The sequence below is a fragment of the Eubalaena glacialis genome, chromosome 6, assembly GCF_028564815.1.
Source record: "Eubalaena glacialis isolate mEubGla1 chromosome 6, mEubGla1.1.hap2.+ XY, whole genome shotgun sequence".
Lineage (NCBI taxonomy): Eukaryota > Metazoa > Chordata > Mammalia > Artiodactyla > Balaenidae > Eubalaena > Eubalaena glacialis.
Window position 1 is genome coordinate 6,074,582 of NC_083721.1, and position 14,250 is coordinate 6,088,831.

At 39.7% G+C, this 14,250-nt stretch overlaps 1 protein-coding gene across 1 annotated transcript in view; it reads left to right on the forward strand.

The window, feature by feature from the left end:
* Nucleotides 1–14,250, forward strand: part of LCA5L (lebercilin LCA5 like) — a 35,199-nt gene that overhangs the window by 9,789 nt on the left and 11,160 nt on the right. Inside the window, exons 2-3 of the mRNA XM_061192857.1 lie at nucleotides 5,710–6,038; nucleotides 11,489–12,003. Of these exons, the coding sequence (XP_061048840.1) occupies nucleotides 5,720–6,038; nucleotides 11,489–12,003 (834 nt within the window). The 5' untranslated portion in view covers nucleotides 5,710–5,719. The remainder of the gene's footprint in view (nucleotides 1–5,709; nucleotides 6,039–11,488; nucleotides 12,004–14,250) is intronic.

Genomic DNA, 14,250 nt, shown 5'->3' on the forward strand with positions numbered 1-14,250 from the left:
AGCACAGGGAATATAGCCAAAAATTTATAATAACTATAAATGGAGTATAACCTTTAAAAATTGTGAGAATCACTATGTTGTACACATGAAACATATAATATTGTAAATCAACTATACCTGAATAAAAAAACTTTTTAGAAATTTTATGCAGCCATTTTTACTAATTGTTTCCTTTGTGGTTTGTGAGCTTTATTTCTTACCACACTCCATGTTTTCTTTTAAGATTTGTTTTTAACATTTACATTTTTAATTCATCTAATATTTAAGTGTAAGAAATGTAATAAGAATTCACCTTTGTTCTGATTTCCAGACAGATGTCTAGCCTGTTGCCCCACACCATCATTTCTTGAAAGTCTGCTTTTCTCCACCTTTATCTTATACTAGGTTTCCATATGTATTTGTTTCTGTTTCTGAACTCTTTACTACATTATATTGCTCTGTCTATTCAAGCACTATTATCAGGCTCTTTTAATGACTATAGCTTTATATCACAATATCTGATAGAGGTAGTCCCTTCTCATCATTTTTTTAAAATCCTTTTGTTCTCATGTATTTTTCATATTCATAATTATATGAATTTAGTATGATCTTGTCAAATTTCCAAAAAAAATTACTCGACATTTTTACTAGGAATACTGTGATTATGTACATTAAATTAGGGAGAATTTACATCTTTATCACCTTGGTCCTTCTTATATAAGAACACTATATGTCTTTCCACTTCCATAAATCTTCTTTTGTTTCTTTCAGTAGTTTAAAAGTTTTTTTCATATTATTTGTATTAAACCTGTATCAGATGTTTTAAATTTTTAGCTGATATGTAGTAAGTGGGATCTTTTCATCTATTTTCCAAGTCATTTCAGTTAACATATAGAAAATATTGATTTTTATATCCATTTAATAGCCAATAGTTTTATTGAATTCCCTTTATTTTATACTGTTGTATGGGGTTTTATAAGTTTAAAATCATGTTACCTGCACATAATAAATGATTTGCCTTTTCTTTTCCAATATTTATATGTGTTATTTCTTTCTCATGTCTAATTTCATTGGCTAGTACCTCCAGAGCAATATTAATTAGCAGAAGTGATCGTTGGCATCTTTATCTAAATCCTTACAGCAATGTAAATTAATGTTTCACTGTTAAGCATGAGATTAGCTTTTAGTTTGAGATATGTATTAATATTTCTTTATCATATTGGGAAAGCATTCATTTAGGGCATTTTGAGTTGGGTCAGCACTAGTGAGAAGTTTTTCCAGAGTAATGGATATGGAGAAAGGACTTAAGAAGCATAGAGGCACCCTGAACATTCATTTATTTAGTCAGTCTTTATTGAACACATTATTTCCCAGGAACTCCTCTAGGCACAGGGGATACAGCAGTAGACAAAACAGTCAAAAATACTGCCATTATGAAGCATAAAATTTAATTGAGAAGTCAGGCAACAAATCAGATGAATAAGTAAAATATGTATGAAATTAGACTAGTGATATGTTCTAAGAGGAAATATAAAGTGGGAAAGAGAATAGGAAGTGTTGAGAATGGGTGAGAAAAGAGGGAAAACTTGTAAGTCAAACTACCATTTCCCACGAAGCAGGACTGAGAATACAGTTAAGAGTACAGTTACCTACCCACACAATAATTTGGGTTGGGAAACATAGCCGTAACCATTTGAAAACTAAATGGTCCCTATGAATTAATTATAACTTCACTACAAAATATTTACCTTTAAGAATTAGGATTTTCTGGTTGTAATAAAAGCCAAGAATCTGACAATTTGTGAGACAGATTGTTGAGTCAGAAGGATACATTTCAGTACATAATACTAAAGTCTATCAATATCAGTTTTTCTAAGATAAGATCCAGTGCCCACCAGTAGTAGTACCTGTTGCTTTCAGGCAAGTAACACATAATCCAAAAACTTTCGTTATTCATGGTCAAATTTTTACTAGAAAGAAAGAACAGGCAGGTGGGCCACACGATCTTTTGTTTTGTGCCCCAAATTTTAAGACGCACTGCTCTGCTGTGGCCCCTTCAAATCTTATTTCAGCAGGACTGTTTGATAACTACAACCAAGAATTTCCCAATCAACTGCCAATAACTGATTCACTTTGATAGAGAGAAAGCCTTATAGTGTGTGAAGTATAAAGCAATCCACATGCAAATGAATATATATAAATTAATACTGGTTCAAAACTTTTAACTTCCTATTATATAAATGTTTACTGATGAGCTCTTAACATTTCCCTTTTGTAATATCATTCTAAGTTTTTTGAAATGTATTATTCTCTTTTTTTTAATATAAATTTATTTATTTATCTGTTTATTTAATTTTGGCTGCATTGGGTCTTCGTTGCTGCACGCGGGCTTTCTCTAGTTGCGGCGAGCAGGGGCTACTCTTCGTTGCGGTGCGCGGGCTTCTCATTGCGGTGGCTTCTCTTGTTGCGGAGCACGGGCTCTAGGCACGTGGGCTTCGGTAGTTGTGGCTCGCAGGCTCAGTAGTTGTGGCACACTGGGCTTTGTTGCTCCAAGGCATGTGGGATCTTCCCAGACGAGGGCTTGAACCCGTGTCCCCTGCATTGGCAGGCGGATTCTTAACCCACTGAGCCACCAGGGACGTCCCTGAAATACATTATTTTCTTAAAAAGAGACCAAAGAATGTCAGAAAACACTACCCTGGAAACTTCATAAATATTACAGTGTGAAGAACCATCCGCTTAGGACATAAAGTTGATTTTTCATACATCTTAGGAACATTTGGTAAAGAACGGCAGGTACGCATTAATTCATTTTAAAACATTTTTGCATGTGTTTAGTTTTTGGTCCGCCTTGTTGTAAAAGCAGAATTGAAGGCAACTACACAACACTGTAGTATTCAGAATTATTCAGATGTATATCTCGATCTTGAACATTCTCATTTCTCATTCTATAATTAAATGAATGTGATATACAAACTTATTGTATTTATAAGCAGCCACCCCTTTTCACCATGGTGCATTCCAGAAAAAACATATCATCAACAGGGTCACATTTTTCCATTAGGTTTTTAATTGTGGGTTGTATTCCTGAGTCATACACAACAGCAAAGAAACTACTATAAACCCTATAATAATAGCAATATAGTGAAATCATGCTTCAAGTGCAATAAAATGGGCACCGTTATACTGTAAACACTAATTGTTTAAAATATAAATGGTGCCAAAAATCTGAACTGTACACTATCATAAATTTGATATCAAAAACTGGTATGCTCACTATATAGTGAGCATTAATTACATAATTACTAACTTTATTTTCAAATCCTTGAAGGCAGAGTTTGCCTTTTTCCTAACCCCAGTGCTTGGCAGACACTAAATAAATGACTTTTGACTGAACATTTTAAATTAATTAATTAATCAATTAATTAAAAAGAACATTAGATGGTTGGCTTAAAGCCTAGATTTTTAAATAATACACTACATAATCAGAAATCCATATATGTGGAGCCTGCTTACATTTTTTTATTGATAACAATGTGGTGTAGCCTACTTGTATTAATACAAATATACTCTAAAACAATTTAATCAACTTAAAGGTAGTTATAGGCCTGATACTAGTCCTCTATCAATTTTTAACAGATCAATGAGAAAACTACCATTTAACAGACTGAATATTCCAGAGAACTGCTTGATATATGCTTTCAAGGTACATGCTGACTAGGAATAGCCAAAAATCAAACTTGCTTTTACCTTGCTGATGACTCTCAGATTCAGTTTCATGAATTAGAATGGAATTCTCACAGGTGAACCCAAACAAACCCATATTCCAGTTATATAGGTAGAAATTTTAGAACAGTTCTGGGTCCTGGGACTTCCAGAATTCTAAAAATGTTCTCTCTTGGGGGACTTCCCTGGTGGGCCAGTGGTTAAGAATCCACCTTTCAATGCATGGGACGCAGGTTCGATCCCTGGCCTGGGAACTAAGATCCCACATGCCTCGGGGCAACTAAGCCTGTGAGCCGCAACTAAGACCTGACGCAGCCAAATAAATAAAAAATTTTAAAAAATAAAAATGTTTTCTCTCTCTGGTGGGTATAATTTGTGTTAAGCCCAAGTAACTCTTTTGGAAACTGAACCACCCTGGGAAGATACATCTGAGTGTATGAGTGACCTACACCTGTGTAACAAATCACCCCAAAACTTAACAGCTTAAAACAACAGTGTGGTCGGCCACCACTCCAAAAAACTACTTTGATAAGATCATGATTTGATTAAAATTAATGGATTAGAGATAGAGAAAATATGGCATTATATAGATTTTTTCAAAATTAAGTAAATACACTTTCTAGAAAGCATCTATTAACCTAAATAAACTAAGTTGTTTAGCATAAAATCCCGTTCTTCCATTTTTCTGCAAGATCACTGTTGGTTTCATAACCTCCTGGGGTCGATTCACACGGAAGTTTGCAGTTTTATAAGTCTGTCTCCCGTTCTCAAATGAACATCTACTGGCTGGAAAAACAACAACGAATGTTTTTTATCCGGTGGGTCAGGAATCCGGGCACAGCTGGGTCCATTGGCTCAGGATGTCTCGCAAGGCTACTTCAGCATGTCAGCTGGGGCTGCAGTTACCTCCAGACTTGGGGGGAAGTTCCAACCTCACCCGAATGGTTGGTGGTAGGATTCCGCTTCCATAGCCCGCTCGACGGCAGGCCTCAGGTCCTCCCTGGCTGTGGGCCTGAGGCCTCAGTTTCCTGCCATGTGTGCTTCTCTGTGGGTCAGCTTACAACACAGCAATTGGCTTCCATCAATGTGAGCAAATGAGAGAAAAAGCGAGAGTGATTAAGAAGGAAGTCAGAATCCTTTAGTTACCTTACCTTGGAAGCAACACCTGAGTCTCACTCGAGGGGACGGGATTATACCAGCAAGTGGGGGTCAGCAGAGGCCCTCAGAAGCTGCCCCCCACGCTGTGTGCGTTCCAAAGACAGCCTCAGAAAGGTGCATGATAACTCCCTTCTTTATCACTCTCTAGGGAAGGAAAAGTGACTGACTACACGTGGAGGAATCACCTGGTTGTTTTCCCAGCTGAATGAATGTCTGCAGTTAGGTGACCCTCAGCATCTGGTAGACAACAGTGCGGTGCTACTTCTGCCTCTTGATAACCAGTGGAGAGGCCTTGGTATCTTCCAGACAATGCCTGGTCACCCTTTCCCAAAGCCAAACACAGTTCAGACTGAGTCTAAGGAAACTCAAAGTGGTTCTTACAGAAAGATTCGGGAATAGAACTGGTTTGGGAACTTAAAGCATTCTTTTTTTGTTCTAGCATGTATATATATATATATGTATGTATGACTGAATCACTTTGCTATACACCTGAAACTAACACAACATTGTAAGTCAACTATACTTCAATTAAAAAAAAAAAAAAAAAACAGCCAGACTTAGAGAATGAGACTGTAATTCACTAACTTTTAAATTGTTGTCATTGTTGTTACCTGATGTGAACTTTATATTTCCTGTGAATATAATCTCCCCAAAGTCCAGTCTCAGGAGTCTTACATTTTAGGTAGAAAAAAATATAAAAACCAAACTGAAAATTTTTCCAGAAAATACTTCAAAATAATGTGTTGTTTTGTATTCCTAATTATTCATTTATAGTTAAATATATTAAAGCACAGGTTCATTTCAATGTCAATAGCTATAAGTCTAAAAATACTTTTCTTCTATTAGGTTGTTTACTATGTCATTGGCTGGTCTAACAGAAACAAATCTAGATGGACATTTCCCCAGTGTGGCCTTAGAAAACGGCAGGAGGTCTGCAAAATGCCAGAGCAGCAGCCCAGGTTTTCCCAGGAACAGCAACGATTCCGACAAGAGTGTTGATTACAACAGATCTCAGTGTTCCTGCAGAAGTTCAAGTTCTCACTACGATTATTCAGAAGACTTTCTCTCTGAATGTTCAGAAACCGCGGCTAAAAAGAATTATTTAGAGAAGCCTGTAGTAAAAGAAAAAAAGGAGAAGAAAAAGTATAATGTTTCTAAAATCTCCCAACCTAAAGGTAAGAAGCAAAATTTCCCAACCAAGACCAAATTTCTGGTTATAATGACATTATTATTTAATGCACTACTATCTGAAGTGGTCCATATTCAGTTTTATTGTTTTTCCAGATTGTAAATTATAAACATTATAAGTGAATTTTTATAGAAGGAATGGGAAATAGAGAAATTAAGGATAATTACAAAATAACAGAAAGCTAGGCTTAAAACATAAAGCCTAGCCCTCTTGCACGGCTTACCCTCCTGGAACCCCCTAGTGAGGTTAGTTCCGTTTTTAGTTAACAGGTGGACTTGTTACAGAATACCACAGTACTTGGAACTCACTGGCCTCTTGCCTTTCATCTCAGCTGAAGAATCAAGGTTTCAGTCACCAATGAAATGTAAATATCTGTCTCAGCAGCCCAGGAAGATGGTCTTCGCGTCCGGTGAGGCATATTGGCAAAGATGCTCTTTAGAAACAAGGATGGTTCAAAAGGCTGTTAATAATGTCATTTTCTTGTGGATTTTAAAAGTACTCCATCAGCTCCTAACTATCCAAATTGGGATTAGCTTTGCAACACCCTAGACCTCCTCACTCCCCACCCCCTGCCCAGGCGGTGATTATTCCCAGGCAGGCAATCCTAGGCTTATAAATATTCCCTATGTAGAAATAGCTGGAACTCTTTTCCCGCTGTGACCATCAGAACTGCCCAGTCAGTAGCTGGAAAATAATTAAGAGCCTACTCTAACTGGAGCACATGTAGTGTCACATTTACCCAGTACCTGCCTCCCATCCCCAGCCTGCCATGACCAGCTGTGCCTGGGACCCCCAGTGAAGATCTAGAATCTTCAATTGCCCTTCTTCCCAGCTATAGAGCAGGGATTCTTCATCTAAGACCCACATCTGCAAACCCCAGGGAATCCTTTGCATTTTTGTGTGTATTTATTTGCGTTTTGTGAACTTTCTAGGGAGAAGGACCCATAGTTTTCATCCAGATTCTCGAAAGGTTAACAGCCCTTTCTCTGGAGAGGTGGGAGGTCCGCACATCCTGGCAAGGCCCAGGGCAGAAGACTCTGTCATGGGAAGTCTGTTCGGGCATTTGTAGAGATAATCACAACAGCACATACATCATGGACAGGCTCTACAGTCATACTCCCTCAGCCACATTTGAAATTTACGAAACTCTGAAAACCAAACGTTTTTTGTATCTTTGGCACCAACACTGATTTGGCAACAAAAACCTGATTTGAACTGACATGAGACTGATCTTTATTTATTTCACTTTGCGCGAAATATAATCATATAAATTTCACTACAAAAATATTCACTACGAAAACAAAGCGTGATGTCCCCAGCCCTACTGGGCGTACTTTGGAAAATACTATATATGCATCACGAAGAATAAACCCCCCAAAATTCAGAAACAGTTTGGCCCCAGGGGTTTATGACAAGAAATCCTCAAACGATACACTACATCTTACATGGAGTCTGGGCTTTTGTGGGACTGCGTGAGAATGCAGTTAGCATTTATAAAACCATTTCTACAAGAAACGAACTGTATTTTGAGTTCTAAGCACCTTATAATTTGACTTTTAAAAACTGATTCCTCATTTATTTATGCCACAAATATTTATTGTGTCCTTTATGCAAGATACCTGTTCATAAATTGGGAGCAGCCTAAATGAAGTCACTTCACAGTGGACTAGAGCCTAAATTCCATGATCCGAGTTGAGGGCTTGCTCTCCCTTGGGTACGCTTTCGTGTATGAATACTCTGAAATTATTTTAAGTAAATCTTGGCTGCGTCATTAACCCAAATTATATGTCCCTGAGGATCCTCGTACCGGTGTATGATGACCTTAAAACACTCATTGTAACATCAAGCTTTGTCACAGAATGATGAAAGTGTCTCTTGGTTTATTCTTTTATTCTTTTGTTCTCTCCCAGCTCATGTTTTGCAAGTGTTTGCCAAAAAAATTTAATCGGCAAGTAATTGATGAATTAATGCTGGGGTAATGTAATTCTAACCCAAAGCAAAAAGGCGTTACGTTTTAGCCGGTGCAGTCGGTTCTCCAGTGAAGGTTCAATTTCTGTTCAGCTTTCTTATATGTAAAAGTAGACCTCTGACCCTCAGGGGCTGGTAACACTGGATCAGGAACCACCACTACAGACCCAGAATTCACTCAAGAATAGTAACATCAGAGATTATTTTCAATTCCCATCTTAGAAAAGCAAATTTTATAGCAGAAAAACATTTCATAGAGAAAAATTATAGGGATAAAAAGAGGACTTCAATATGATAGGATATTTGCTCTGGTCAGATATTGGAGATTTACTTAAATCAATGTAAATAGCGAGCAATATATTTCTATAATTTGATTTTCAAAACATGGTTATTTTTTCTTTTGTAGAAAAATGTACTTTCAGAATTCCTTCAATTATATATCCTTCCTTGATGTGTTTTGTCAATACAATGCTAAAATATGTGATAGTCACTCAAAAACTGGTATACAAAAAAGAAGTTATTTTACTGCATTCAGTTGCTCTGGACAGCTTTTGCCCTGTTGTCTTTAGTCGGGGGAAGGTGGAAGCCCTACGGTGGGGTTGAGGGGATGCCCTCTCCAACACTAATGCCAGGGCTCTGGAGAACAGGAAGGGGAAAGGCCTGCCTTTGAACCTCTTCTTACCCTGGTCCTTGAAGGAAGTGAGCTACGTCTTTTAAGGTGACCTGGAAGAGAGAGAGAACCCGGCAGAGGGCAGAGCCAGCGCCAGCAGGGACGTGGCTCAGGCTAAGGCCCAGAACCAGACTGAGGGTGTGGACGACTTCGGGAACAGAATGGGACCGAGAGACCAAAGAGGAAAGTGACCAGGAGACGGGGCTACGACGGGGCCAGGGAAAATGGAGGAAGAGACAGCATGGGTACAGCAGTGAGACAGGAGGACAATCGTGCTTTTAAAAGGAGGGGCTGAGGGTGAGGATGCACCTGGGGAAACGGACGGGCTGGAGCCAGTGAAGAGGCGAGTGCGGGGCTGTCCTTAGGTCTGTTCAAAAGAGCACAGTTCACTCTTTGTAGTGGAAGCACGCCTACTCTTAAGCCATGAGAAGAGTCCCTTTTTGGCTAACATGGACTTAAATGTACATGTTTTTGGTGAATTAAGTGTTTTAGCTTAGTGGTTTAACAATTAGTTATCTTAAGAGTAGCTTAATCATTCAACTAAATCTGCCTTATTGTGTGAAATGGGACAGAAATTGTAAGCTTTACCATTCTTATGTATTGGTTAGGATAATGAGATATAAATCTTTAAGGATTAAACCCTATTTCAAGTTTCCTAACCTTTATTATTATACAAGTATGCATGACATATACAGTATGAATTTATTCTAATCACTCAAATGCAAGTGGGATATTTACCTTTCTGAGGCAATCTGGTTCATTCTCTCACACGCACCCACTAGGGTAGATAAGACATTGGATCTCAGTCATGTTTGGGGAATGAAGGGAGCATGGGGGGCCTTACACAGACGAGGACATTTGGCGAAGGGTCTCTGGCCCTTCCATCTTCACCACGTCTGTGTTTCTTGTCCAGACCCGTGTGATCTTTAAAAGGCCGACACCTCCCGTTTTCGAAGCACCGAGGCCCTCGGTGCACATCTCGACCTGGGGCCTTGGCCAGTGCCCCATGCCCATGAGGTTTAGTCCCCACTCATGCTGACTCTGCCCTCCCATCACTCGAGTCCAGCGTGAGGTGGGGACACAAGCCTCCAGTGCCCACGGAACCCACCACCCCTCATCCCTCCAGGCTCAGGAACATCTCTTTCTCCTCCACGGTCACACCACCCAAGAGCTGGAAGGCATTACAAGTTGGGGTCAAGTTCAATCATGCTGGACATGGTGTGGAGCCTGAGAGCCCTCACCCACCCCTGTTTTCATCCAGCCTGATCCACACTGCCTGGGTCTAGAACTCCCCCAGCCAGTGCCCAAGGTATTAGAGTGTCCGGCCTGATACAACCACAGACACTTCTCTGGCCTTCTAGTAGGTGTCTTAGAGTCTGACCTCTGCTTCCCAGTTTTCAGTGTGCTCAGAAGTCTATTCCAAGATACTCAAATATTCAACCATAGCCCCTACTACATTGTTCCCAGTGGGAAAATAAAAACCTCTGGAGGCATAGTTGTAAAGACAGTCCATTGGTTATTGATTTGATACGGATCCTGTGATCATTGTGAAATCTGTGTGGTCTGTCATGCTCAAGATTCACATGCTTTATCCTCAGAAAGCATCTTCTGTTTCTGTTGACTCATTGTTTCCATCACAGGCAGAATTGCCTTTCCCACCACCTAGACCAAACACGCTAAGCCATGTCTCAGATGAGGTGTCCACACTTGGCCAATAGCTTAGGGTTAGGACTCCAGTGACATTGGCCACTAAGAGCCTTTCTCCAGGATGAGGACCATATTTTTTTTAGATTCTAGAATCCAGTTTCAGTCTCTCTTTCTCAGAGTATAGATATACTAATATGTGCACATGCACACACATACATTTGCATACACAGATGCACATATGAATATCATACAGATGCACATACAATACATATGGGGCAGTGACAAAGGCACATAGACGTGGGTCTGTCTCACCACTTACCAGCTGTGTGCCCATTGATAAGTGACATCACTCAGCACAGTTTTTTCATCTTTAAAATGGGATAATAATACAATGAGGTTACACATACATTTGACATACTCAAATTCAGTTACGTAAGCTTCATGTAATATCGTTTAGATGCTTTTTGTTCAAAATAGACTCCCAAATACAAACCATCTAACTAGTTAATTTAGTGCTCACCCAAAAGTAACAGAGGAAAAATTGGTTGTGTTGGGTTTATTGAGAGATGGAATCCTTATATGAATATTCTAAGCAGTTTAATGGCTTTTTAAGGTTCTTTTTAAATATATGAGATCATCACATAAATAACATTAGGCTCTAATGTTACACTCTAATTGCCTTGTAACGTTTTGTTGGAAGAATTACATCAGATAATCTACATAAAGCATTTAATTCAATGCTTCACATATGGTAAACCCTTAGTAAATGTTATCGATTATTATGGGTTTTAGTATACCTTTTCTGATAGAAATAAGTACAGGTTTTAGAGTCAGAGAAGACCTGGTTTTCAGTTCATTTTATGTCACTTTGTGGTTATGTATCCTTGGACAAATGACTTATAATCTCCAGCTATAAAATAGACTACTACTGACCTTAAAGGATTGTATTAAATGAGATACCTAAACATAAAGTACCTAGCCTAAAGCATGGGTATTCATTCAGTGTTAGTTCCTTCCCCTTCTAGTTTGCCTGTGTGTATGTATATGTGTGAGGGCAGGGGGCAGGGGGTATTACACACACCTGCATATTTACATATCTACATATCTATATACACATTACTAGTAACAAACTGGATTATCTGCTTACACAGGCCAGAAGGAAATCTCGGTGGAGAAAAAGCACAACTGGAATGCACCATTTTTAAATTCTCAGATCAGTGTGGCTGCCCAGAGACGAGATGCCATGGCTCACCGCGTACTCTCAGCGAGGCTTCATAAGATTAAAGAACTGAAAAATGAATTAGCTGATCTACACCGCAAACTGGAGGCCACAGTCATAGAAAACCAATTTCTGAAACAACTCCAGCTTAAGCACCTGAAAGCTATAGGAAAATATGAGAATTCACAAAATAATCTACCTCAAATTATGGTTAAACATCAGAATGAAGTAAAAAGTTTAAGGCAGCTACTCAGGAAATCCCAGGGAAAGGAAAGAGACGTGTCTAGGAAACTTAGAGAAACAGACAGCGAGCTGTTGAAGACTAAAGATGCCTTGCAGGCACTGCAGAAACTTTCTGAAGACAAAAATCTTGCAGAGAGGGATGAGCTTACTCAAAGATTGTCTGTTCTTACAACAAAAATGGAGGGAAATGACAAACAAATACAGGTCTGTATTTCAGAGGTCTAGAAACGTTAAGTTTCCAAAGTTAATAGAGAGAGGGTGCGCATTCATCATATATGCCTGTGGAATGAAGCACTGCCAACTGCTGTGCTGAGCAAGAACTCACAGATGGTGGTGCCTGATGGGGAGGGGGCGGGGAAGGCGAAGGGGAGGGCCACAGGAGAGAGAGAAACAGCGCCTTCTCTTGTGCACTGAACGAGAGGTCCTGTGGCTGTGTTACCCAACCTAACTCGGGTCCGCTTGCCCGCGCACAGTAAAGCCAATCTACTGACACCAGGCTGTAGTGAAGGAAGGTGTTTATTGCAGAGCACCAAGCAAGGAGTCCAGGCAGCTAGTGCTCAAAAGGCCCAAACTCCCTGATGGCTTTCAGGGAAAGGTTTTTAAAGACAGGGTGAGGGAGGGGGGACGTGGGCTGTGTGATCACCTCGTGGACATTCTTCTGATTGGTTGGTGGTGAGGTAATCAGGAGTCAGCGTCATCAACCTTCTGGTTCCAACCCGACTGCGGTCTCCGTGCTGGTGGGCAGCATGCAGTTAACTTCTTCCACCTGATGGGGTTTCAGTACAGCTACAGGACAGCTCACAGGACATGGCTCAGAATATTAACTGTAGCCCCTGAGGAGGGACTAAAGGTCCTTGACTTTGTTTAATGGCTAAACTTATTATTTTGTCTTTCTTGACTATTTTCCTTTCTTTCTGCATTTTCTCATTTCTCTGATTAAATTTACTCTTTGGAACTCAGGAAAGGCCTAAGAGGATAACGTTTTTCTACAGACCAGAGGCAGGCGGAGGACATTGCAGGGGGTGGGGTGAGGGGTTCTGTCCCGGGAAGGCCCCGTGCGGTTCTGCTCAGCTACAGCTGGGCTCATTTACCTGGAAATGACCGTTCTCTCAGGCAGTCCAGCTGCTGAGGTCAGGGGGGTTTGTTCACATGCTGAAGGGGTTGTGCTGCGCTGTGTTGTGGGAAACCTCTCCTGGAAAGCAAGCCTCTACTCCAGACTGCCTTCTTCAAAGGCTACTTCCCTAAACCCTGAGTGCGTCTCCTCGCCACCCCCCTCCTCGTTCTCTCCCTCATCAGTCTGTCGAGACATTTCTAATGTCCTAGAAATAGGAAATTTCCCCAGGTAATATTCCTGGGGACAGATAGGGAAAAGGAATTTAAATAATTTTAGAAATGAATAGATAGCTATTCCTCAAGGGTGCATGGTGGTCAAAAGCCTGGGGATTACATTGCAAGGGATGATTTGGGAGAACACTCTGATCATATTGAAAATTCTGCCTATTTTACATTAGGTAGTTTTGGTCTCTATGGACATAAACACAAATGCAAGTAATTTACTGTTTAATTCCCTAATGGTGAGAGACAAGTATTTTCAATGATCTTGAAATAATAATAAGATATGAATTTCATTTCAGCCACTATTTTTTCTGTTATTTCTTTTTTGGTAAAACCCTCCTCTATTTTCAAAGAGAATTTTCTCACATAAAATGGATATGGGAGCTACAGGAAATAATGAGCCACCTCATTTTTCATTCATGTAAATAGTGTACCAAACTTCTAACGTTTGGCCTTTCCGGTAGGATTGGATCCATCTTAGCATCTGTCTGTCATGTGAAAGTAAATGTATTTGTATCTCATCTACATATTTTTTACACAAACTTGTTTAAGTAGCTCATGTTTTTATACTACAACCAAAACCAAAAAGAATTTGAGAACTAATCAGCTATTTTCTTATCGGAGGCACTTGGTTGTATGGGAAATTTCATTTGGTTGTAGGGCATTTGGTGGGAGAAAAAGTTTGTGGGCCAAAACATGTCGGTATTCTTTTTAATGTTAATATGTTAGGAAATGGGATTTTTAGCGATTATTTCGTCCTATTAGCTTACCATATTTTCCACTTTAATGAGAAAGTATTAATGTTGTAATGAGGGAAACCACACTTTATGGAAAAGAAGGAAAGAAAAGGCCTTTTGGCCAAGCTCCTGTCAAAGTCCCGCTCAAACAGTTCTCCAGTAAAACAGTTCTCGTTCCACAGAGAAGGCGAATATGCAACAGTGAGTCCTTCGTATTTATAGATGGTTACTGTGCTAAGTCAGTCGTTTCATTGGCTTATAATCCATCCATGTGGTGTGGCTGTGTGAGACCCCATCATAACTTTTCGTCTCAGTTATCTGAGAATCACAGTCCGAGCGTGATGGTCTGCACTGACGCTGGTCAACTCTTTGGCAAGAG